At 42.0% G+C, this 27,311-nt stretch overlaps 2 protein-coding genes across 6 annotated transcripts in view; one reads left to right on the top strand and one right to left on the bottom strand.

The window, feature by feature from the left end:
• Window positions 1-12,800, top strand: part of adgrd2 (adhesion G protein-coupled receptor D2) — a 30,917-nt gene extending 18,117 nt beyond the window's left edge. The window contains exons 20-25 of one of the 4 annotated variants that reach the window (XM_040195133.2): window positions 3,767-3,808; window positions 3,944-3,997; window positions 4,196-4,343; window positions 8,317-8,375; window positions 8,466-8,496; window positions 10,706-12,800. In XM_040195133.2, the coding sequence (XP_040051067.2) occupies window positions 3,767-3,808; window positions 3,944-3,997; window positions 4,196-4,343; window positions 8,317-8,375; window positions 8,466-8,496; window positions 10,706-10,713 (342 nt within the window). In that variant the 3' untranslated portion in view covers window positions 10,714-12,800. The remainder of the gene's footprint in view (window positions 1-3,766; window positions 3,809-3,943; window positions 3,998-4,195; window positions 4,344-8,316; window positions 8,376-8,465; window positions 8,497-10,705) is intronic. The other 3 variants (XM_040195134.2, XM_040195135.2, XM_040195136.2) reach the window with 3 other exon arrangements.
• On the bottom strand, window positions 12,072-27,189 carry nr5a1a (nuclear receptor subfamily 5, group A, member 1a). Of its 2 annotated transcripts, none has more exons than XM_040195138.2 (7): window positions 26,927-27,189; window positions 25,036-25,154; window positions 24,591-24,732; window positions 23,406-24,046; window positions 17,455-17,574; window positions 16,684-16,831; window positions 12,072-15,025 (listed from the first exon to the last, which is right to left on the bottom strand). In XM_040195138.2, the coding sequence occupies exons 1-7, from the start codon at window positions 26,946-26,948 to the stop codon at window positions 14,772-14,774; spliced, it is 1,446 nt and encodes a 481-aa protein (XP_040051072.1). In that variant the 5' UTR covers window positions 26,949-27,189; the 3' UTR covers window positions 12,072-14,771. The 2 variants fall into 2 exon arrangements, with proteins under 2 accessions (XP_040051072.1, XP_040051073.1); XM_040195139.2 differs by having other exon boundaries at window positions 23,406-24,034; window positions 26,927-27,175.
• Window positions 27,190-27,311: the final 122 nt, after the last annotated feature.

Below are 27,311 nucleotides of genomic sequence, written 5' to 3'. Positions count from 1 at the left end.
ATGGTGGTTAACATTGTAACATGTGGATAACATTGTTGAATCATGGTGGTTAACATAGTAACGCGTGGATAACATTGTTGAATCATGGTGGTTAACATAGTAACGCGTGGATAACATTGTTAAATCATGGTGGTTAACATTGTAACACGTGGATAACATTGTTAAATCATGGTGGTTAACATAGTAACGCGTGGATAACATTGTTTAATCACGGTGGTTAACATTGTAAAACGTGGATAACATTGTTGAATCATGGTGGTTAACATTGTAAAACGTGGATAACATTGTTGAATCATGGTGGTTAACATTGTAACACGTGGATAACATTGTTGGATCATGGTGGTTAACATTGTAACACATGGATAACATTGTTAAATCATGGTGGTTAACTTTTTAACGCGTTGATAACATTGTTTAATCACGGTGGTTAACATTGTAAAACGTGGATAACATTGTTGAATCATGGTGGTTAACATTGTACCATGTGGATAACATTGTTGAATCATGGTGGTTAACATTGTACCATGTGGATAACATTGTTGAATCATGGTGGTTAACATTGTACCATGTGGATAACATTGTTGAATCATGGTGGTTAACATTGTACCATGTGGATAACATTGGAAAATCCTGGTTCAACTATTAAAAGAGGCAAATCCATATCGATTACATTTTGTAATTTTTAGGGACAACAAAATGTTTTGCTCATCCTCACATGGATAATAAAAGACACACGTTTATTGCTATGAGGTTAACTACCTCATTTAGCTAATCTTGTTAAATAAATATTCACTGAATACTAGGTGTACGAATATTGAACGTCACATCTAATTTTTTTATCATGTTAGAATGTAACACATTGTAGCAAAACCTGAAGGCCTCTCTTTAACCTTTTACAGTAAAATGTCTTAGAAATTAGAAACTAAATATTGACCATTTGATATTCATTGTCAATAAATATATTCAGTGAGGGCTATAAGTACTTGGACTGTGTATGTTGCCTCTTTCCGTTACTAAAAAAGTCAATATTTTGTTGAAGTGTAAGCTTTGAGCTTTAATTCAATAGACAGTTTAGGAATTGAACTATTTATCAACTTCAGACCCTTTGTCTGTTTAATTAGAATAAAAAAAATGTTTTATAAAATCCATGGGTAAAAATGTAGTGTAAGTCGCTTTGGATGAAAGCGACAGCTAAATGACCTGTAATGTAATGGGGATGACTGTGTGAAAATGGCTGTAATTCCTAAACGGTTAATGCGGTGTATTTGTTAAATCCATTGAATTAATGCTGAATGGTCAACTAAACACTGACTACTTCAGGGCAACATTTAGAAAAATTGTGGCACAATCCAAATATATTTGGCACTATACACTAATGCATGGGTTATATTATGTGTGTGTGTGTGTGTTTGTGTGAGTATAATGAGTTACTTGTGCGCTGGGGCCACTGTTCATGTGTGTGTGTAGGAGAAGCCAAGAGCCCTTTGAACCACATTTACCCCCAGCTCTCCTCCCCTGATAACACAGCAGTTACTTCCTCTCTTAGACACTCTTCTCTCACATAAACCTTTTTCTATACCCTGTCCCTGTTTCGCTTATACTTTTCATCCAGTCTCTCTCCTTGTCTTTGACCCCACCCACCCCTCCGTGCTCTTCCCAGGTCTTTAATTAATCAAAATGAGCTAGCCCCTGGGTGACCTCCAGAGAGCTGCTAGTTAATTCAGATTTACTGCCAGTGTCCAGCTGAGAGCAGATAACACTACAGAAGGAGTTCTTCCTCATGTTGGTAGGAGGAGGATGCTGGGCCAGCCATCCTCGTCTTTTTATAAAGAAAAGTGATTTTACCGGGCTGCTTCAACAGTCTATTAGAGCAAAGTATGACAGAGAGAGTCTACAGGCCAACACAGCAAAGCCTGATGGCAAAACTGGCATTACTAATAGCATGCAGTGTGTGTTCTTATTTATTACGCTTAATATCTCTAATATCACCAACTCTGCCTCTTCTGCGTCTGTCCACCAATGTCTGTATTGCCACTGACTTTTTGATCCATGTCACTTATTAGGTGTACTGTCGGAGATGTTGTGGCGCAGGTTAAACAGTAGTTAAAAAGTAAACACACTGCAGTGTGGCTGCTAAATGTATGTCACTGCATCAAGAGGAAAATCACGCTGACTGACCAAGTATGCAAGGTACACTTTAACATGTGTATGAGATGAACCAGACTTTTAACTCATTAAAATGTGAACCCTATTCAGGTAACTATTGAACTTGGAGAAACTGACAGTAAAGAGAGTGATAAGTCTTCTAATAACAGAGGGGGTCAAAAAAAGAACACCCATGTACAGCCAAGCATGTAGGGATTTTTACTGACGACATGACGTTGTGTCACGTTCAGATATTTTGTCCCATCATTGGGTCACATGATACTGTGTACATAGCTTAGAGTTTGTTGTAAGCATACTTTATATTCACATACAGTATATCAGTTGGTCTCTTGAACCAAGTCCATGTCCCCCTTTGACCCAAATACTTCATCCCCGGACCATTTGCACAGTGGTTTCTCTCACCATCTCACCGTGTAAACTGCTTGTATATCTTTATCTTATTTGATTCTTATATTGCACCAATGCATCAAGTCAAATTCCTCTATGTGTAACATATGTGGCAAAGAATGGCTTCTGATTCTAAATCTGATATGATACTTATTAAGCCAAGTTTCTCTGAATTTCTGCATGTGTACCGTGCATGATCAGAGCCTTCAAGATGTGAATATTAAATGTATTTAAAACTTGGCATGTATAAAAGGCATTACCGTAGTCATTTCAGTTCCTCCTCTACATTGTGACGGTTGATATGTGGCGTTTGCCCGGCTACACTTCTTCCCAGTACATTTTGTTTGTACGCCCTCTGTGGTTTGACAGTAATGCAACTAACAACACGTTAAGCATTAATGACTGAGTGGTAATTAAAAGATAACACTTAAAATGCTCCTGCCTCAGTGACAACGTGTAGGTTATGTAGAATAAACCGATCTGAAAAGGGGTTTGTTGTTACTTGAAGAGCCTTCATGATGGGTAAAGGATCATAGTTTTTTAGTATTGCCAGTTGGCCATTACATCACTGGACATACAGGAAGTAAATGATGCCCTTTTACCACACGTTTATATGGTTCTGTGGTCTGAATTAAATGTCTTAAATATAATTTGGGCAAGATACCACAAGGATCATTATTAAAAGTATCCTTTTCAGCCTGTCTAAAACATCTCTGGTCAAAACGGCCCGTTTCAGGTCCTAATGCTAATGAGCCAGCACAGCCCCCCCTCTAGCTAGCTATTCCAAGTGTATCCAGGTGGGGAGGGGGCCAAGGACAGACTCCCATTACATTATGACGACACAATGTTAAGGAAGTTCATTCCAGTCACTCAAGCATGACGTTTCTGACTTACAAGAACCACAACAAATCACAGGGACGTTATGGTCGGTCGACATGGCAGATTAAGAAATAAACGTGAAGAAGCACAAAAAGTGGGATTTTCATAATATCTCCCCTTTAAAGACCAAAACCATGCAAAAAACGGAGTAGAAAACCACACTGATTGAATGAAATGGTGTTTTGCAATACATTGTAAATTGTTGGTGAGGAGAAAAGTAGAGTTACCTATAAGTGTGAGCAGACTTGATACTGAAGGTATCGATGAAAACCAAATGCATGATATTGAAATGTTCCCCTTTGCACATGCTAATGTGCCTCTCTTCCCTCCGCAGGGCCTGTATATCTTCTTAGTGTATGCTGTCTACAACAGTGAGGTACGGGGGAATTCAGTCCATTTTCAGTGCTGCTGTCGCCTGCTACCACGGCAGAATATCCTAATGTTTGTGCGCTACGTGAGGCTGCCAGTCTTTTGGACAAACCAGTGGGTGTAAACACTGCTTCTAATTTAGGTGAGGAATGCCATAAAGAGGATCAAAGAAAAGAGGAAGGCCTTATCTTTCACGGTGAGTTTGTAAAAAGCACACAGCAGTGATCAGGTCCATCGGTACAGGATGGAAAATACATTTATCTTTACAAATGTTAATTTTAAAACTAGGTTTTCTCATTTTTTTAGTGTAGTTGCAGTCTAGTCCTTACACTACACTTTATGATAAAGTCATTTCTCTTAAGTTACTGCTGAGTTGATTGTGGTGTATTTTCAGAACTGTTCCCAGCCAACCAGCTTCTTACCTTCCCAGAGGGCCCCCGTGACTTCCTGGGGCCGCAGTCCACCAACCCCCTCCAGCCCCGAAACTAGTGAGACCTCTGGACCCGCGAGCTCCACCTACACATCGTTGGTCATCAAAAACGGTAGGCTGGCATTTCTTGAATGATGTGTGTACTGTGTGCAACATTACTCAAGTGTTACGTATCAGTCTCGGAGCATTTTGTGAGGATTGTGCGTTAGGTCTCACGTTATATGTTATTTAAGGGAAAATTATTTTAAAAACTGAAAATGTACACTAATGGCAAAGATTAGTTTCCATAGCAGGAATCTAAAAAGCCAGTGCATGTTTACAAGCGAGTCTTTCCCACCGCTAAACTACAATGCGGTCGAGACCCCTCATGAGGGCGTTCTGGACGTTCTCCTCGCACTGCCTCACCCATTTCTTCTTGTCTTGTCTGTATTGTTTGGTGCTAAATGGCTAGTTATGGCCAGATTGGTGGCTAATTGCATAAATAATGTCTTTTGAAATGAACTGTTGTCGCGTGTAGTTAGGTTCAGGCAATTTGACAACCAATAGAGTGACTAACATGAAGAAAATGTATTTTTTATTGGTAACACCTCATAAGTCCCTGCCTAATAATCACATTCAAATTGCATTAAGGGGATTTAACCAAAAGCCGTCAGCTGTGTCCATAGTGAGCTACTATCCATTTATTCCGATTCGAATAGATTTATGGAGTGAGCACTTGAGCACCTGAAGAGTTGTAATGATGACTTAAGATGCAGCTAATTTATGCCCAAATGTGAGGGGTCTGTGTTTCCTTTGCTGAACCCAGATCTGAAAGCTTCCTCAGCCAGATATCTCACACAATGCAGATTATATCAAAGCTGTAGTAGAGGGAGACAAGTGTCTGAGAACCACTGACCGTGTTATCTTTCACGAGGCCACTGCCGGACATAAATCACAACTCCCAAGTCAAAGAGTGTGAGAGGGTTGCCGTTTTGCCGTCTGAGCATCTTATTCTGGTTTGTGATGAGGTCACCAGTGACCAAGACACTCTGCTTGAGTGAGGCTGGCAGGATCCTGCTTGTAGACTTTATTTGCTGTGCTAATATGGATAACTTCTGAGCATACGGCTTTTGGGCATTACTCCGCCTTTCTTAATTTAAAAATTAAACCATAAAACCTCATTTTATATTGGGATTAAAAGTCCCAAACAACTGTACCCGTAGTGACATAACTTAAGAACCATGGACTTACGGAGGTGGTGATGAGGATGACCCAACCCCAGATAGACAGGAGGAAACAGAGGGCTGAGTACTGGTGACATTTAGCAATAAACACGGAAGCCCACAAACAGGGTCAGAGGAGTCTACAACATAGTAACAAGAGGGCGGACCAGAGTAGCCAACAACACAATAAAAATCAGACACAGGATTCAATTAGACACTGCAGAATACAATCAGGGGCGGAGCCGATAATAATCACAAGGTCAGGAAATACAGATTAAAGAAAGAAATCCACTAAACAAAAGCCCAACACTGGCACCTGTAGAATGTAGGGGACTGTAGAACCTTACAACCTTTTCATTGTTCCTTTTTATCATGAACATGTCTTCAAGCCTCACCTAGCCAGGCCTGTAGAGGGCTTTGGAGAAGTGACTTTAGGTTGTCTGGGCATAAAGTTGGAGTAAAGCTGCAAACGCTGTATATTCTTATACCCATAGGAAACATCCTGACATGTTCGCCACTATTACAGAATGTTTGGTAATAACTAAACAGGGGAACACAAAGAGAACGAAACAATGTTATGAATTGAAGAACACCTGAAAGCAGCCCGACAATATTTATCTGATAGAGGTGATGGTCCGGGTGGGACACGCTGATTAATGTCTTAACCCCCGATTGATGAACTGATAAAAGTGGAATGTGGAGCCGTAAACTTGGTGTCAGAGATTGTACGGGCTTAAAGGGGAGTAAATAAAAATTGGGACAAGCCATTGCTGCAACGTTACCATGCCAACGTAAAAGTTTAATTTATTTGATTTTACTCCCTAATTTGAACGTCTTCCAGGCTCATTCCTCACAAGATGAGAGTAATGTGACCAATAATAATAATGCTAATAGCTGCAGGTGTCAGCAGGGCCATGTCACGAGGCAGGACAACGGTCCAGAGCATCATTTATAGTAGCAACATTACTATTGTCGACACCATTACTGCTATTGTTATAATTATTATTCTACTACATCCAAGTAGTAGTTTTTCATAATTCATTATGTGAATAACTATTCTCCATGAATTGGTCATTACGGTCATTGAACATATTGTAAATCTCCCCGGCAGTCTGCACTGTGTGCACAATTATTAGGCAAGGGAGGATTTTGACCATATCATCATATTTCACAACTCCAATCTGTTTGAACTTGAGTGCTAATTGGATTTGAGCATACCTGGTGATGTATATTTGTGTAATGAGGGAAGGTGTGGCCCAAGGGGATCAACACCCTATATCAAGGTGTGCATCATTATTAGGCAGCTTCTTATCCTCAGGCGAAATGCGGCAAAAAAAGAGATCTAACTGACTCTGAAAAGTCAAACATTGTAAAAAGTATTTTAGAGGAAAGCAGCACTCTTGAAATTGCGGAGATGTTGTGGCGTGATCACAGAACAATCAAACGTTTTGTTGCAAATAGTCAAAAGAGTCGCAAGAAACGCGTGGAGAAAAAAAGAAGTTAACCTCCAAGGATTTGAGAAGAATCAAACGTGAAGCCAGTGCACCGGGCTCCACTTCCACTTAGGCGCCAGCAAGGTGGAGGTGGGGTTCTGGTATGGGCTGGTATTATTAAAGATGAGCTGAAAAATGCAACTATCCTAATAATAGCCCTAACTATTAGTTATAAAAGTAAGTGAAGTGAAGTCCCACAAAAGAGGAGGTTGATAACTGAAGGCTGTGGCTCCCATCCTACTATTTAAGACTCCAGGAACAAGTAACCCAGCATCTATTGAGCGCAGACCCCTTCTTATGGCAATACTCTAAAGCTCCTTAATATATGACGCTGCCAATTAGGGCTTTTTAGGTGAGGAGAACGATTTTGAATTGCATACTTGATCTTTGAGCCACGGCTTCTTTAAAATCATCATCATATTGAAATTGTTCAGTATCAATATTTCCTTTGGGAAATAATGTAGATGAGCTGTTTGGTTCTATTTAGCAACAGTTCAATTCTCTGTCAGAGCCCTAACTTGTTTTGCTTTTACTGATGCTTCTTGGTATTGAGAATGAGAATTTGTCGACCGTTTCTTTTATTGACTGTTGTTTTTATTTGTTCTATTCTACTCTTTTCTTTACTCTTTTTCATCCACATGAATCCTGCTAGTATTGACTCTATGATAAGCATGAGGAATCTTGATAAGCTAAAAAGGTATATTCAACTGCATCCCGTGAACAATGACAGCAAGGAAATTATTTGCATAAGGATGCAAGTTATAGTCTTCTGACCACTCAAAGAGCTTTAATAGCGCATGTTATCAGGGGTTTGGCGTGTCTTGCACAATCAACGTCGGCACGATCGCAAGCTCCAATATCATTAAAATATCCTTAGCAGATGTTTTGATTTACAAATTGGCATGTATGTGGCTCGCTTCGACAGGAACTATCGTGATTATGAAGAAGAGCCTGGAATATGTTGTAGTAATATGTTGCCCATAACATTACAAGTAAGCATTAATTATGCAAAGCCGGACACAAAGAGTTGTGGCAATGGCGGAGTGGGGCTGCTGTCCGCTCGCGCCAGTTGACTTCACTACATTTTGTATCCTGGTTTGTCTCATTAGCAGCAATTTGTCTCAAGGCTACATGAAAGACATAAAAAATCAAGAAAATGAAACAAATATTTGCGCACAAAAGGGTCCAAAGCTGTACTGAGATTCTCATAATGTTCTTTTGTCATTCACATTGTTTTCATTCATGTTTCCTCGTGTATTTTATAAAGCTGTCTTTGTTTTGTGCTTTGTGTAGCTTGTATGTCTCTTTCTTGAATTATTTGACCTTGCATGTGTTGGTCCTGAAAGCAAGACGCAAAGTTTATAATACAAAAAGGTGTTTTGTCTTTCAGAGAGCTTCAGCAAGGAAAGCTTTGTGAGTTTCTCTTTAAAACCGGCATCAGAAAATCAAGTAAGTAACATACTCTATGCATCATCCCTACATTGTTGTCATACTGTTTTAGATGACGCAGGATTCTTCATCTCTTTTTGTTTTAAACAGGTGGTCCAGCTGACTGGGTTTAAGCCGTCAGGTACAACTCTTGCATTACTTGATCTATTGCATTCGCGTCTTTTTCAGCATACCCCTTTGTGACAAGGATTTTAACTTAGTACTCATAAGAAGCATCATTTAAGAATGACTTGAATCCAAATTAAACGTAGAGGAAAGTAGGAGATGTTCAACACAATCGTTCGTCCATCCATCCATCCATCTGCATACCCCTTATCCTGCCCACAGGGTCGCAGGGGGGGCGGGAGTCTATCCAGCCAACTTCGGCCAATATGAACTCAGAAACACAATCAAATTCAATTAAATTCATGTTATCATTTATATCTTTAAACAAGCTAGCTATTTTCAAACAAATTACTGGCGAAACTACGTTGTGGGAATTTTGTAACGAAACGGTATCCTAACCTGGACAGCAAAAGCATATGTTGCCCTGACCTGGACAGACGCAATTTGACGGCGTTTCCGGTATACGTTGATCAACTTGAAAACGTTGGTAATGTTAATTCACACATGTCAATGAATGTACGTGTCAAGTCTCGTGAACATATACATTTACATATCTAACTACTGCAGGAAAGTTTCATTAGAGAAAATAGTTTTTGAAAGAGCTTTTATTGCACGGAGGTGTTGGGGCGGGATATCGCATATTGTAAAAGGTCAGAATTGGGTTTCCGGATATGTAGACAGGATTGATTTTGGCAACCCTTTAACCAATATTTAATCCACCTATGAAAAATGATTGCAATGATGTTCACAATGACGATGGGCGTTTGTCCAGATCAGGGTGATACCAGCTCACAGCTAATTCATCGCCATTAGCGTCTTTTTACCGACTCTGGTTGAGAAAATTTTAACTTTAGTTTTACGGCATAGTCATCTAAAAGCTGCCTCGGTTAGGACACCGTTACGTTAAGTTAACGTTAGCTTATGAGCTTAGATTGTCTGTATGCATTACATTGCAAAACAAACTAACGCTTGTAGTAAGAGTTATTGTATTATTGCTGCGTTCACACCAAAAGCAAAGCGAATTTTCGCTATGCTTTACCTGCACAAGTTTACTTCACCACCATCATTTCCGCTATCCACCATCGAAATAACTATTTCTTCTTTTTATTTGTTGTGGAAACCACAAACGTTAGATACCAACTAGGCGTTCATTCTCAGTAGCGGGAACATGTCTGTCTGTTTCCGGTGAGTGGCTGCTCCTTGGGCAGCAGGGCGGCGCTGATGATGATCTCAACGCTGATTGGATCTCACAAGACAGTGTCGGGCGATTTATTCGCTTCGCTCTTTTTGCTTTTTTTGTGTCTTTCGCGCCACGTTTTTTGCGCCCTCCACGCCGCCCGTTGACAATGCGCTTCCTACGCAACCATTCGCGTCTGTGCATTGACTTTGCATGGAATCTACCTTGGAAATAGTTTGCTTCGCTTTTGGTGATAACGCTGGCAGCCTCGTGGGGAGGGGGGCGGGGGGAGCTGCACTGATGTGAAAATGAGGGTGACTGATTGTCTTACTGGTCTATGTTGAAAAAAAACGTATTTGTGAATCCAACCACGTCAGGGGAGTATTAAAAAAAAGTGAAGCAGTCCACAAGCAAATACATACAAATCTGGATGCATTTGTGAGAATTCATTTATTTGTCTGTTTGCATTTGTATATTGGATATATTTGTGAGTTGTTCCGAGCCTATTTGTTCATCTTTCTGTTTGCCTTTGTGAGTCTTTCTGTGTGCATTTGCAATTATTTAGGCTGATCTGACCCCTTAGGAAAGAGCAAAACGGGTTACTTTCCCTGGATTGTCTCCATTGACCTAAAGGACACAACATTTAGGCCTGTGTGAAAAATGCCCCAACTGTCTTTTGTGATTTGAATGTTCAGGCAAATACAACAGATGGTTCCCATACTTCCAAAGGGCCGAGTCACTGCTCTGAATTGCCTGGCAGTAAGGAAAATTAAGTTTGCACATTCATTAAGTGTTTAGCCGTCTGTGAATAACGCCTGATGGAGGGTGTTTGAGTGCTGCGTGGGGTTTATTGTTGACCAATGAGACAAAGGAGAAGTTAATTCCCCTAATCAGGAATGGACGGCCCTGACTATTCAGGCTCATCAGCCATTAACCACTCCAACACCTGCTCTCTCTCCCACTCTGCCTTTCATTCCCCTCCTTTCTGTTTGTCTCTTTGTACACAAACACACTCAGAGCTAACGCCTTTTACTTCATTTCACTACAGGTTGTTGAACTGCCAATGGAGTGGATCCTGATACTCAGTAACAACAAGCGTGCACTACGATGGGCACACATGTCGATCCCGTCTGAGGAAGTGCACCGTCTGCCACCACACACACACAAGTACACACACTCTGCAGGGAGGATGAGTATGGAGTAAAGTAAGCATGTGGGCAGGATGAAGAAAAGCAAAATGACAAACATAAATGTTTTAGGAGATGGTGCTGACTCACTGGCAGCCATATTTGATAAAAAGTCTATAGTTTTTGTTCATCCTCAACTTTGGACTAGATGCAGTAGACGTAAATGGATTTTTTTTTCATGGGATTCATCATATACAGTGTGAAAAATTACATGTTTATAACTTGTTTATAGCTCGAAAAAATGTTCCTGGAAACAATTGTTGCTGACTTTTCAGCGTGAATTTTAATACTTTTCATCTGCATTGTCGGGGAAACCTAAGTTAACCGCAACGCTTCCTTTACTTTATAAACAAGGGTTGTACAATGCTTCTTAAAGTAGTCTTACAAGTCCACGGAACAACTATTTTTATGTTTGACAGATATTACTGCTTCTCTTCTGTCCTAATGTTTCCTCAAATGTTCAATGGGGACATTTTGGTGCCTTTGTTGGGCTTGTACTGTAAATAGATTGACCTGCCAAGAATCCTGTTGCAGTTACTGATGTATATATTAAAAAACGCATCCCAATCATTGGTCACTGTTACTGTATTTGCTGTAATTGCTTGAAATGTGTTATCTCTGTTCACGTGTACTGCCGTTTCTTTTGGTGGATAAGATAATTCTTAAGATAATTAATATCTTTCATTATAATGCAATTAATCTTCTTGATTAAAAATACATATTATTACTAATTTGTTCTTCAAATGAAGATAAATAGTACTTTGCAAATACCCAATCAAATTGCAGCGGGGCTGCAGGTATTAAGCCCCACACCGCTGTCATTGGCAACAGCAGCTTATGTTCTTTAGTTTGCCTTCACTTGTGAGTCCAAATTAATTTCCCTCCAAAGAGTTTTGTTCCACCATGAAATGTAATCAGTGCGTATGAATGAAAAAAAATATCCTCTTATCAGGTGTGATAAAACCATTTTAGACCTTACAGATGTCAGTCTCAACGACTATACTGTCCATCTGACGGTACATTAAATGGTGATTACTTTTGAGTATTATTTTTTAAACTGAATGTAATGTTTTAGAGTGTAACTGATATTGTTCATGTATGTGTTAAGTTAAGTCCAAGGAGGCTAACAACAGCCACACGATGACCGAGGAGACTTCTACTCATGATCTATGTCTCGTTTGTGCACAACTAATAAATGTTGTGAAATAATAGACACACGAGTGGAGCTTTACTTCACTGAAATTTATTGGTTTGATGCTATTACAATAAAATATATTGAAAGAAAAAAAGTGTTGGTCACTTTGTCTTTTAAGAGAGAAAAACTTCGGTTTAAGACGGGACTCACAGGAAAATAAAACGTGAACAAATAGCAAAAACAAAGGCAATATCAATAGAATCAGTTCCACAACAGTAGCAATTTGACCTCGACATAAAGCAGAGAACTTTTTGCGTTGAAATGTATCTTCATCTTGCATTCGATAGTCACTTCACAACATAAATACACTGTACAGAGTGAACACACAGCTATCTCGACTGGAAACCCAAGGGGTGTGTGCATTTTTCAGACATTAAGTTAAGGCAGACGGAGTGATTGTCTACGATACCTTGAAAAGGATGGACGAGGAATGATTTTAAATCGCCACAGTAAGAAAGTTGAGCAGCACAATATTACGCACACTGCTTGGACTGCGTTTTAGTTTGACGCTCTGTTATAACATCGCTGAGAGTCATGTGCTTTGAAATAGGATGTGTCACCTTACAAACATCTGGGAGTTCAGAGATGAATCACTAACTGCTACAAACACAGTACAGTGTTATGGTTTTCAACACTGTGTATGTGGCCGGTAGGCCCAATGTGTGACTCACTATCTTCTTAAAAATATATAAAATATACAGGAATATGTCAGACATTCCCATCAGTGGGGAGTATTACTGACCCATGACGTTTACACCCATCGACCTGAGAACTGAATTCTGCAATAACACAAGCTTCATTTAATTAATCATTTCAATGGGGATTACTTTGGTCAAATAATAAAGGAACTCTAAATTTAAAAAATTGCTTTGATGGTGTGCTCTTTGATTTTTTTACATCCTTTAAAAATGAAACTCCAAGCAAGAGATGGGTTAATTAAAGCAATTCTGAGGGGGGGGTGGACGGTGGATGGAACTGTAAAAAAAAAACCTGACCAGCCATCAAACAAGGCTTGAATGGGTAATGTTCATGTTGCTGATCTTGGTACTGGCCAAATGCCCACCGGACAGACTCTGTATGTTTGGATGAACACCTAACCTGGTCGTTTTGTATGGAAACAGTTAAGTGTCTTTGGGGACAGACTAAGGGACACTCAGCCAGTGTGTTACAGTGGCAGACGCACAGCAAGATACATAACCCACTGGTTTGTATTTACAATGTGTATCAGGAGTGAAGGAGACTGTGTTTCACCTTGTGTTGAGATGAAGATGAAGCAGGAAGTGCGAGCGTCCTAACAGCACAATACTGAGGGGGAACGAATCGGCTTTCTTTTAAACCTTGGTGATTGTCATAACAAATATTGGCAGTGACAAAATGCAATTTTCATATACAACTGCACCAAAATCATTGACTAATGCAGCGTTTCAATGGTTCTGAGACGGTGACGCAGATGGGGCTGGAAAGAAGGTAATGGCACGTTGGTGGTTTTGGTCGTGGGTTTTGACGATTAAAGAACAAAAAAAGCAATAATATTATTTACAGAATGCAGAAGTTTGGAAAGTCATCTTCATCATGGGTAGTCTACTAAAAACGATCTCTGAAGCAGCTTCAGTGGGAAACATTCTTCTCACCGTACATGGTGAGATCCTACTGTACAGTGTGTTGAAAGGTGACACTGCTGACGTTTTCCTTTTTGGAGGCAAAAACCAATCAGATTTTACAAATAAACGTTTAAACCAAAACCTCGATGCATCGTTCCCCCCCTGTGTGGTGTCTGAGTCCTCGGTGGAAACCGAACATACGGTTGTCCTGTTTCATCTCTCTTTCTGTTCCTCGGGCCTGGCTACCTCTTTTTCATGTTTTCATCCATAACTGGTTGGTGTGTACAATTTATTTTTTATTTCTCCCCTTTTCATTGTCTGTTTCCATCTTTCAAATAAAACTTTTTCTCTCTTGATGCATGATCAGCAACAAAACAATGTGATTTTCTTAATATGTCTGACTTCTATATATCAATATATTAACACATCTAAATATTATTTAAAATTTAAATATATTCAACCTTATAAGAGTTTTCATATGTTTTGGAATTACAGGCAGTGCTGGTCTACACATTGTGTTGTGTTTGGCAATCTTCATCGAAAGAAAACAACAATCGATGAACAGTGTTGGTCAGCTCAACCAGCGAGTATTCAATCGGTGTGGCCACACACATAGTCCCGTTTTGTAATGAGGCATGAGGCCAGCACTAGATACACAAATTACTTCTAAAGTGGTGTTTGAAACAGTATTCCAGTCATGTCAGAACAATATTCATGGATGGATGTTTCAGAAATGACCAATGATGTTGCAGCTATGGACGAGATACCTCAGTCACAAGATTTCTGTGGGTCTAAATGATTGCTTGGCAGCTCTGTGGGACGTAGAAAATATCTCGTGATGTCGGATTCAAAGATGACATAAGGTAACTTTACAGTCAGCTCTAATTTTAGATTTATGAAAACAAGGTAGAAAATCCAGTTTATAAAGGTCACATTAATGTAGCCCTGCAGGATAGGAAAGCATTAACATTCAAAATGTAACTACCTTTGAGTACAGATGGACATTTATAATTCCAAACTCTAAAAAACATGATCTCCTCTTCTAACCAAACGGCAGCCCTCAGAAGATGACCTCATATGAACCTTTCTATCGTCCCACACACATGACGGGGTTCCACCTGTGTGTGTGCCTCACACGCAAGCTCGCTTGGCGTGCAGCATCTCAATGAGCAGGTTGTTGCAGGGCACCTCTCCGCTCAGATGCATGTAGCACAGGTAGTCCTCTGCCTGCGTGCTGAGGGAGCGGAGCTCCGGCAGCCGCACAACCAGCTGGCTGAACTTCTCCTGGAACTGAGGGTAGGTGGACAGAGTGTACTCCAGCAGAGCCCCGTTCACCTGCTCCTGGACGCCCTCCACGAAGGCCTGGTCCTCCAGCAGCTTCACATCTGCACACACACACACACACACACAGGATGAACATGAGCGTTACTCCCTGAGGGGTCTCTGCATCTGCTGACATTGGGTCCAACGCATTCTCACACAGGCTTGGAGATATGACGATCAACACCCCTGTTAGGTTCAGACGTGTCGTAGCCGTTGTGTAAAATGTTCTTCAAAAGAAACGTGGCTTTGCGTAGTTCTTCGTTTTTACACTTACCAACCAACAGTGCTTGGTTAGGCTTCGGTAAGATTGTGGTTTAGTTTAAAAACAAGAAGGTGATCCATCCACAAAAGACCCCTCAGCTCCTTTATCAACCTCCCCCTTTGCCGCAAAGGTAACGTCTGTGAGCTAGCCTGCTACACGCTTCCATGTAAAAGGGTAACACGGGATCTTTTAAGGTTAAAGATTCACTTAGAATGGTGCACTTGTGAACAGGTCATATATTTGCAGTAATTTGTAATATCAGGAGGTAGATTTAAAACAGTTCTCATAGTTCATACGAAGCAGTCATGTTAGCTTTTTGATGGTATATCTATGCGTTATGAATGAGATAAGGCGAGTTTATGACTGAGTGTGGGTGGCTGTGTGTATGCGTGTGTTTGTGGGAGACAATAGCGATGCCCTTCATTGGACCGGCATTCAGCATCAGCTGAGCCCATCTTCAAGAATCCATTCACACAGTAATTAAATGTTTTGAATCAATGTTCTGAATCATCTTTTCAAACGGCTTAAGGGCAATTAAATTACCCCCCGACAAACCTGACTCTGAAGATGAGGGGGAGCGAGAGCAAAGAAGCCGCAGGCAAAGACAGCAAATGTTCTCTGTCTGTGACAAGTGCTCTCCTCATTCAGAAGCTCTTTGTTCCCCGCCTGCCAGCGCTAAACAGCGAACACTTGTGAGAATCTGGGCGAGCCACGTCTACGCTCTCTCCATCTGCACAAGTCACTGCCTGAATGTCGGTCCTACCATCGAATGATGGACCATCCATTACGCCTCTTTTGAATGCCATTAGTGAACAATGTTTGAGGAGGATGTCTTTGTCAATGTTGGCTTTTGTCAACCCTAGAAATTTAATTAAATGAATTTATTGGAGGGAAAAAGGCCACTTTGGAAAATACGTGTAACCTTATGGATAAATAGGCATTGCAGATAATGCAATGCCTAATACAGTTTGTGTGAAATGACGGTCCATCCATCCATCCATCCATCCATTGTCAAACCGCTTATCCTGCACACAGGGTCGCGGGGGGGCTGGAGTCCATCCCAGCCAACTTCGGGCGATAGACAGGGTACATCCTGGATTGGTCGCCAGCCAATCGCAGGGCGACACAGAGACACACAACCATTCACACATCTACGGGCAATTTAAAGTCCCCAATTAACCTGATCCCCAGAGCATGTCTTTGGACTGTGGGAGGAAGCCGGAGAACCCGGAGAGAACCCACGCAGACACGGGGAGAACATGCAGACTCCACACAGAAAGGCCACTGGGCGGAATCGAACCCAGGACCTTCTTGCTGTGAGGCAACAGTGCTAACCACCACTCCACCGTGCCGCCCTGAAATGACGGTCACTGAGAATAATTCTGTACTGTTTACTCAATCAGCCACACCGTCGTCACACGCATCACAGCGATGGCCACAAACACGAAGCCGACTCACTGGGGTTGAACAGGAGGAGGAATTTCAGACAGGCGATCTCTCTGCGGTCCAACTGCAGCGCCCGCAGCCTCGCCGCCAGCTCCTGCCCCCTCTGGACCAGACTGGACAGAGCCGCCTCGGCTTGGGACAGGATGAACGAGAGCTCCACCTGAAAACACAGACTCACTTATCTTCCGCGCACCTTCAGACGTGGGTCAGTGAAACGATTCAATTCCGCTCAATGTAATTCACACCGCGCAAAATCACAAATCAGGAATGCATCATGTGACATCCTCTCATTGACACAGGAAGAGCCCCCCCCCCGAGGAACGTCAACAGGGAGAAAAAGAAGGTGGCAGTTTGTTGAGAACACCGATGTTGTTTCTCCTTCAGCTGCCCAACGTGATTTTTAGCGGGAACAGGAGCATATAGAAGCATACGTATAGGACTGTGGGGCTGTTTTATTGCCACCTACACTGTGCAATGTGTGGGATAAACAGTTCATCTTAATTCAGATGTATTTCATTCAGCTGTAGCTGGTAAAATGCTTGGAATGAGACAATTATTCAATGAGTTTTAATGTTCGATTTTGCTGATGACCTAATGAACATATTTAGGACAACATTACGACTGATCTCCTGCTGTACGTATGTGAAAACCACGGGATGCGATGAATGGGCTGCTTTCATCAATGTGTTTAATATTGCACAAACACAGCGTTGACCGTGTTCTGAAGGAGTGTGTGCAAACGAATGAAGCAGATGGTGGGAAGTTGTGTTAGGGAGTTGTTACCTCCTGGCCGGTCACCAGCAGGAAGCTGTCTTCCTGTCCATGCTGCACTTGTCTGAAGATGTGATCCAGGACCAGAAGTTCAGACCAGCAGTTATGGAGCAGCTTCATTTGATCTCCCACCTCCAGGAAGCAGACACGCACGGACACACAGAGGGAGAGAAAAGACATAAAGCAAGTCAGAGGTTCGCTCGGTTCATACATGTGTATTCGGAGGCTTTTTTACCTCTTTTATTTACCAAACAAACATCCTGATCAATATCATTTCAAACAAAAATAACTGTCTCCCACAGCATCTGTGTGCATGTTGAATGGGAATGAAAATAAATGTCCGCTTTTCAAAGTATTTTTCAATTGTATTTTCTATCATTTTGTATTGTTTGTACAAACAATATGGAAACATCACACATTGCTGGATTCCTTTTAAATGAAAACTCACTCGTCAATAAAAATTGATTCTAAATTTCAATTGAATTCAAAATGCAATCAATTCTACTGGCAAGCTATTAAACGGAGCGAAAATGTAACAAAATATGTGACCAAAAACAGTTCCAAGTGAAAATCGCGGAGACCATAAAAAGAAGGCGTGTTCATTTACTGTGTTGGGAGTTTGTGTTATTGCAGAGCCTCGTGCTGCGTGCTGAAGAGCATCAGCTGAGACCTCGTCAACCTGCTCACCTCACCCTAACCCCCCCAGCCGCCCAACACTGCACCGCTCCCAGTCACAGCTGCCGTGCTCTGGGGGATGGGCGTGTTTTTAGATTGAGCCCCACCTCGCTGCGATATTGTCTGCAAACCGAAGGACACGGCGGTCGGCAATTTTGCAGCCCCGGCCGCTAATGGGCCCAGACACACATTGGTCCGACACCAAGATGACAGAATTACTGTCCGGATGAATTAAACTATATATCAGTTGCACAGGGTTGTGTCCACTCTGGTTGTCCACATCTGGGGGGGGGGTGGTCCGGGTTTACAGTGATAAAGGAAGGGGTTAAGGAAGCAAAAGGTCTCTGTGACCTCCTGTGCTTCCTCTTCAAGAGCAGTCGGACACTCTGCTGCAGCCAAACATCTCCCGGAAAAAACTGTTCGTGTTAAATCGTAGAACTGTGTCAGATGTATCACGTTATTTTCATTTTGCCTGTTTAAGCCATTTTCAATCTTGTAGCCAGGAAGTCAAAATCTCAAGAATGACGACGTAAATATAATCGTAATCCTGTCAACACTCACTGGAGCTCACCAGTGACCACGGACCAGGAGGACAACGTTCTGCAAACCCTGTAATCCTCTTTATATATGTGATATTGGTCAGTATTGGTCAGTAATTAAGCGCAAAGCAAATGAAAAGGAAGTGGAACAATTACTGAAAGTTGCGTAGTATGATGAGCAGAGCAAGCAGCCGGGTGGAAGTGTCCAACCCGCTGTGGACTTTCCCCCACGGGACCACCGTTTGTGTCCCTTGAGAAATACTTATGCGCTTGCCAGCGTCGTGGCCCTGTGCATTTATGAAGACTTTATGAAACATATTTGGGGTCAGAAACATTGATATTAAACTTATCTGCTCTTTGCAGAAATGAAGCATGGGACCTTTTTCTGCTGACTTGGTTTAAGAGAAGCAATAAGCAGTGAGTAAACCTCTGAAGAGTCCTTTAAGGTTTACTGTTTCCCAGCATCCTTCTCTAGCCAGCCTATTAGAGGCCTTCATTTAAATCCTCTACACTGACCGATGAACTACAGTATTTTGTGCAACTTTGTATCTTAACAACAACAGCCTCATTTTGAATTTAGACATGAAAAACCGTTTCACTGGTACGTTGAGCTTGTTACTCTTATGACATGTTGCTCCTCTTACTGACGCTTACAGTCCACTTGCTTGGCTGACAGTCGCCATTTGGAGTTACACAAGCAGATGTTGTTCAGGGCATTTCATAAATTCAATGTCTGGCATTAGCCCACAGATATGTTATGTTACTCAATCTTTAGAATATACATATATTGATATTGATATATATACATAATGGATAATGTAAGAACCCTGTCTATAAAAAAAACCTTTCAATTCAACCGATGTGGATTGAGCTGGATGCAGGAAGGAAGCCGGCATCCGAGAAGTCATTTGTATAAACTAATCAGCATGGACAATGCCGACCAGTGACAGCAGATGTGGCAGAAATGTTTGGAGATGCGCCTCTCCGGATCTATGAAACAGTTTCCCTTCAGCCAATCCGCGGTTGAACTTGACTACGCACTTCTTACTATGTCAACGCATAATAATGTGACTCTGCAAAGGGTTTTATGTAACCAAACAAGTGAAGGCATTTAATATTAAATTCAATGCCTGGTGAATACTGCCTTCAGTAGCTGAACATGTGGGACGTTCATTGTGTGGACTTCCTCGATAACTCAGCAGGTGAGTGCGAGGTCAAATCAAGACACGACACGGGGAGCTGCAGAAATCAGTCGCCTCCCTTCTGCTCACAAGTTAGCAACAATGTAGACGAGCGCCGAGCATTGGAGAGCGCACATTTCCCCGTTATCGGCTGCGCGGAATGTAATTATCCTGCCCAGCTCTGTCCGTGCGAGCCTCTCTCGGCCAAATATGCATAGCTTTGTTCTCACTGTGCGTACCTAAGAATGGCGACTGTCGTCAAAGCACGGGGAAGCAAAAAGAAGACGAACAAAGAACCTGTCGAAATTACAACAAGCGAATATGCTGCAATATATTCTTCTTGTGATTTGATATTAGGGAGTTTTGTTACGTATGTGTATTACTTGTATACATGTAAAGAGAAACAGGCTACAATTTGACTTCTGTTACTGTTACAAAATTAGGTTAAATGTTGATTCATATTTCCTGGCATCTGACAATGATGCATTCCCAAAACAAAATGACCACCTCGCTGTTTTGCTTAACCCATTTGGAACAATTCCATTAAATGGTTATTTCGCTAGCTGGATGAACAACTCGACGGATTATGTTCTGTTCCTTTTTAAAACTGTAAAAAGTCATTTTACGTTTCGTGTGTTGTGGCATAGAGTCCTTGATATTTTTCCACTTTTATTACATTATAATACATTTTAATAGTACCACAACTATGGGAATTATAATATTCTAGGATTCTTGCAAAGGAAAAACTAAATGACAAGCAATTGTTAAAGTGCTTTATAATGTGTTATGATTTTGCTATTGTAACTACAATTATACAGTATTATAAGCAGATTAAAATGCATCATTTTTTTATAATGGATTATGGACAGCATGATGAGACTTTCTTAGTGAACGTCCACACTCTCAAAATGTTATGGCTGAACTTGTCTGCATAACTATCATAAGCACACGTGCTTGCCGCAACTTCAAGTCAGTAGTGAGCCTTATTTTGAGTCAGGCAGAGCTGTAAATAAATGACTACGTTTTACTGCACAACCTCCTGCACATCGGAGGGTGTGAAAAGTGAAAACAGCTACGGTTCTTTTGAAAGAGAATGTAAAAGCAAATGGGAACCAGTGTCATCCAGCCAATTGGACTTTTTGTACATAAATAACCCATATATGTATCCACACACAGGCAGTACAAAGATACCTTGTTGTTGTCAGTATAAGAAGATACATCACATCTCCTCAGCATCACAAAGTGTCTTTATGAGACACGGAACAGTAACAACAACACAGAAACTAAGAATTCTATCACCAGCCAAGTCGTTTTCATACTTTGGTTTGGAAGTTGAGTCCTGTGAGCAGATCAAATGTTGCAAAATCTGTTCCATTCAGCAGATGATTACCACAGGAAAACCTCGGCCATGATGAGGATTAAAAGATATTTGTTGTGAGAATGAGCACATGATTCTAGAATGGCGTAACTCAGAGAATAGAAGCCTGCCGTGGTTGGGTTTAGCATCGCGGCTGCATGTGAGCGGAGGGTACTGCAGTTTCACACGGTGCCGGTTCGACAGCCAGCAGACAAACAAACAGATGCACGCTGCAGGAACTGGAAACATTGCAGAGTGATGTGCGCAGCTCTGTTGATCCGGCTCTGGTCGCTATGGTGTCCAGCTACACGGAGGGGTTCTAAACGCCATAGAGCTTGTTTGATCACCTGGCGGAAGGCCGCCGATGTGGTTATAGGTTTCTGACTGTACCTGAGTAACTAAGCATTATTAGAGAAGTCGTTGTTGCTTTGTAAACTGCTTCATCGGTCTGAACGTAGCTCGTCCACAGATGTTTCTGTGTCAGCACACTATGGGAGGACTCACACGGCTCTGATTTGTCAGAGTCTCTTATTCTCCCTCCGAGCAGAAGGCATATCGAGCCTGTTTGAATCATCGTTGGTCCAATTCTACTGTGTCTGCGGCACAATCACAGTGCTGGAGATGAAGGAGTAGGACACTGTTGTAAGTCCAGTCATCATGCGTGTGTGAGTAGACAACCACTACTGAGCACTGAGGAAACAGCAGCCAAGAAGAAACACCGTACAAAGCTGAAACTGAATCCAGTACTCATTCAGGATCCTTGATTTGTAATAGTGAATAGAGCCAAGGGAAGAAAAACGAATATCTCTTTTATACATTCATTTCCATTAAACACAGTATATTTGTTCATTATTATTTTAAATTGTGTATAATGATCTAAAAGTCTTCTTCAAACAGAGCATGAAGAACGATGTGCTTTAGGGCGGGGCAAAGAGTGATTGACAGCTCTGGGAGTGGTCTGTGTGTTCATTCCCCAACTTTAACCCTTTCACAGTGTCATTTGCCTGTAAATGTCTTAATGGGCGTTGTACTTAGCTCCGCCCTCTTGTGACCCCTCTGGTGTATGTCTATGGTTTTGCCAAACATCCAACTTGACTGATTAATATGTCCGACCAACTCTATAAGCGTTCATGACACTGTAGCGGCTGGCGTCATGCAGAGCTCTGTGCCTGCAATGACCTTTGATTCTTGTATATCAAATTGGATTAAACAAAAAACTGCCTTTCAACCAGAAAACAAAAGGTCAAAGTTTAGTAACTTGTGCACTTCAGTTACAGCACTTCAAAACAAAAACAAAACCTAAAAAGTCATTTTGTGGCCTCAACACAACAAAGAAGTTTCCTGATCAGACAAGTGTTTTTAAGACGGATATTGAAGTGTTTTCACGGGGAAACACAGAGAAAAAAGGCATTGTAATCACTGTCAATGTGTCGCGTTGTAAGAGAAATATGGTCGGGTCGGTTCCAGCAGACTTGAGACACGTGTTTGGTGTTTTGTGCCGTTTTCCTAAACCTGTAACCAAACTAAAACTACAACTTAAGTTCTGCGGCGTGATGCCGTCCGGGGAGAAAAGTCCCTCTGAACCACTTTGGATCTTAGTGCACAAAACCAATGGGTGGCATTTTCTGAATATGGGTAACAGTATAAGTGTGTGAATGTTAGTTACTGATGGGCAGGTGGCTCTGTGTGTGGCTCCTGCGTGTATGAATGGGCGTGAACGGGTGAATGATGTCATGTGGTGTTAAAGCACTTTGATTGGTCGCAAGATCCATTTATTTCAATAATTATTGTGTTGATTTCCCCTAAATTCCCCAAAAGCATAAAATAAGGCCTCGTTTCAACAATTCATCACAGAAAAGCTGTGAATCACAAAAGAACATGAAGTAATGAATTCACCTGGAGTGTATTTCATTGCGGTCTACTCTCATTTGTTTTATCATTCAGAACTTATTTATGCAGCAGTACATGTCTGTTGGCTGTATTTTGACAAATTTCAAATCTTCTAATGACACAAAAATATTTTTGGAAGGAACTAAACATTTAAACATCGTCTGTATCCGAGCTGTGTTCCAGTTTGTGACATACGTAGCTCATTCTAGAAAAGCTGTTTCACATTGTGGAGTGCAGCTGCAAACCGAGCCGCTGCCCTCCACCACCCAGACGTGCGTGCTCTTGTGAGCGTGAGGATATGAACCATGGCTGGCGACTCACCCTGAGCTCCTTGAAGAAGATACAGCTGCGAGCCCACTCCACTATGGAGAATAGAGTCTGGTCCGCCATGCGACACATCAGGCTGAAGGTGCTGGGCTTGTCCAGCCGGCCCCGGCCGCTCTGCTCCTGCTGCAGGTGAGCCACGATCTTACTCTGCACCACCAGCTCGTCCGGGTCACACCGCAGCAGCTCCAGCACCAGCGGCGGGAGGCCGGGCGGCTGCGGCGAGGCCGAGGGGTACATGTCTGGGTAGGCGTATCCGCTCAGGGACTCGGGGGAGCTGGTGTAGTCGGGACATTCGGCTTTTATCGCCCTGCCGGGGAAGGACGCGTACTGGTACTGAGAGGCGAGGGGCACGTGGGGCTGCATGGCCATGCCCAGGGATGGGGTCCCGTAGAGGTTAGCCTCGTACTCTGTGGGGGTGACGGAGCTCGGGGTGGAGGGCAGCAGGCTTTTGGAGATGGTGGGCAGGCTGAATCCGTAGTCACTGTGCAGAGGGGAGGCCGGCGGAGGAGCAGCGCTCTCCAGCTTGAACCCGTTGGATCGAATCAAAGCCTTCTTCTGCTGCTTCAAGGCCCTGTCTCTCTTGTACATGGGGCCAAATTTATTCCTCCCCCCACGCATGCGGTCTGCGCGCACCGCTGTCACACAAGAGACAAGAGGTGAAAAACAGGTGGACAGATGAAACAGCGACTCTGGCGAAGGAGAGTAAAGTCCTAACTAGTGTTTCACCAGCTTCCCCGACTATTCCTGCACGGCCAGTAACGGACATGTCAGTGATTTAAACTTCCTTTTTGGGGGGTGAGAAGAATCTCCAGAGCCTGTGCAGCTCTACTCCTTCTCGTACAGTCTAAATAGAGCTTTTGATTTAAAACAAGGGAGTCTCTGGAGTTTTATCAGTAAGTCAAGAATGTGTCCTTTTTTCTGCTACGGAAGCAGGTGCTTTCCTGCATCGCTGTCTCGGAATTAATCCCATCGCATGTGTGTAGGGAGCATGAGGGCCACCAGCAAAACCTTCATTGTTCTTATATTTAGTTGAATTAAAATAGACAATAGGAAACGTCGTAAAAATATAAATAAATCTCTAAAATCCTCCCAAATAAATAATGTAATCATTATCGTTTTTATTATGATCATAATTCTTGTGATCTTGCTATTGTTGTCATTGAGTCCAGTGAACTGTACCTTCTAGCCGCATCCCCACATTGAGGCACTTCTGGAAGCGACAGAAAGGACATCTCTTCCTCTGGGTTTTGTCTATTTTACACTCCTGGTTCTCTGCACACGTGTACCTCTTGTTGTTCTGCACCGTCCTCTTGAAGAAGCCCTGGAGGACAGAGGCACGTTGGACACAGCAGGTTGGCGCTGGATTTAACATTTTGAGATGAAAATTGCTCCCTGCAGATAAATTGTGTCGGGGGATCCGTTATTGTTCCAATAGAGAAAAAATGAGAAAATGAAGAGAAAATGAAACTGAAATAATATTTAAATGACCGAGAATCTTTTTTTAATGCAGAGGTTGACTTTAAAGTTTGGATAGACGATGTAAACACAGGTTGTGTGAGTGTGCGTGTGTGTGCGTGTGTGTGTGTGCGTGTGTGCGTGCTGCTCAGTGACGTGCACGTGGTACCTTGCAGCTCTCGCAGGTGAGCAGACCGTAGTGGTATCCGGACACTTTGTCCCCGCACACAGGACACAGCTCTTCCAGGTCCTCGTCATATGTGTATTCCATAACTTTCAAAGTGACACCTGGTGCACACACAGACACACACAGACACACACAAACACACACGCGCGCGCACATCAGCCAAAAAGCAACGCGGCACACTAATGCAAATACACGGTGCATAAAATGCAGGATCTTTTCCCGGGGATTTATTATTTATTGGGAACGTACTGGACATTTGAATGCTTGACACGATGTCCTTGTGATTAAATGACATTACATAATAATTTCCGTCTTGCGTTTCTTGCTCTTTAAACATAAATTACATTTATCTGTAATTCAGTTGACCGCGTGAAATAGTTTCAGTCCGTTTTTCAGTTAGATACAATTAATCTGAAGCAAAAATAAGGACATACATTTCTTTAACTTAATTTTCATTTTCTATTTCAAATTCCAAACATGAAAAATAATATATTTATTTGATGGACTTAAAAATCATTACATAACAATCACATAATAATGATACATAATCATAAATATATTCATTTCAATTTCACAAAGAAAAACAGTTTTGGAAAAAAAAGGCCTCACATTCGTTCCCACGTTGTATTATAAATTATCTAAAACTGTAACTAGTTTAATATACATTATAATAACATAAAAATGTGTTAATAAATGTTAATAGAGCCATATGTAATTCGTCATCACGGCCCACAAACAAATATGAATGGTCTCCGCTCGCATAACAATGAAACATGAAAATAATAAACCCAACTTTCTGCTGTTAAACGAGCGTCGTCAGAGATGCGCGTTGGTTTGCGTCGGTCCGAACCCGCCGCACGTGTCCGTTCAGACGGAACATTATCTCCCGCAGCCAAACGATTCTCCAAAGGCAAATAAATAAATAAATAGGAAAAAGGAGCTGTATTATCTTTGTAGTGGAACTCGTGTCTCTTGGTGATCAGTACGGAATATTATTCTGATATTAGTCCATTATTAGAATAAATATTGCTGCCGGCCACCGGGAAAAAGAGGCGTCTCGCGGCCCTTGAAGCAGGGAACGCGCACGCTGCAGGGATCTGTCTCCCGCACCGTGCACGGCCATCACAAGACAAAACAAATCTTTAGTCATTTGCTTCTTATTCATTATTATTGTTATTTTGTTAATACTACTAATTATATGAAAACTACTCTTTGTAGTAATAACAAATATTTGTATGAAACTGGTGGTATTACCACAACTAGTATTATTACTATTACGATCATTAATAGTTTTATTAACTTATAATAGTACAGGTAGTATGGTAATATTGATATGATTATTATTTTATTTGCATAACTTGTATGAATATAATTATAAGACATTTTCATATTATTTGTAATATTATCATTATTATTACCACACGCGTTTTTACATTCTGAAACGGTTGTCCAATTGTTACTGCATTTTTTTGCATCATCATAACGAGATATTATGTTTAGTCATTAGGCAGACAATTAGGATATACTTTTATACTCTATTGTATTAGTTTATATTTCATTTTGAATGAATTTTAATGTGTTACATTTCACAACTGAAATCACCTGAAATTTAAAAACATTATTTTTTTATCCGCCTGCTTTAAAAAGGCTCTTTCTGTTCTCGTTTCAGTCATTTTCTGCTCCATGGTGGAATGAAACAAGCGAGCCCTGACGGGGTTATGGATGTAGCTGTTGGCGGCGCATTTCCACATGTAGGCCTGCGGGATCACGCGCATCAAAATGGTTTCTTGACTCGGACAAAACAAAAGTCCCCTCTGCGCTGGATGTGCACGCCGCGGGCGCAGAATGCCGAATAGGGGGGGATATCACTTACCGTGAGCCTTTTCTCCCAACATTTAACCCAGTGCCAGCGGCCAGTCAGCGCTGATGGTGCGGTGATTAGGACCTGGATGTCGGGTTGCTGCAGCCGCGATGGGCTGCTGAGAAGAGGCGGAGCGGAGGGAGCAGCAGGTATCCGGGGCTCGGTGCATGCGACGCAGCCGCTTTAAGAGCCAGTAGCACCGCTAGCGCGAGAGCGATGATGACCATCGAAGACCTCAGATTGAGAACTACTTCGGTGCACGCGCTCTTTACTGCGCTTGCTTTATCGCAAAAGTTACACCGCCGTAATGCCATTGGTGGGCGTGGAGCCACGTGACGGATGCTGAAGCGCAAATGCCGAGACAGGAGCGCGCGGCCGTGCTGACGGAGGACACACA

The sequence above is a fragment of the Gasterosteus aculeatus genome, chromosome 13 (genome assembly GCF_964276395.1).
Source record: "Gasterosteus aculeatus chromosome 13, fGasAcu3.hap1.1, whole genome shotgun sequence".
NCBI classification, from domain to species: Eukaryota; Metazoa; Chordata; class Actinopteri; order Perciformes; family Gasterosteidae; genus Gasterosteus; species Gasterosteus aculeatus.
This window is presented reverse-complemented; position numbering and strand designations above follow the sequence as displayed.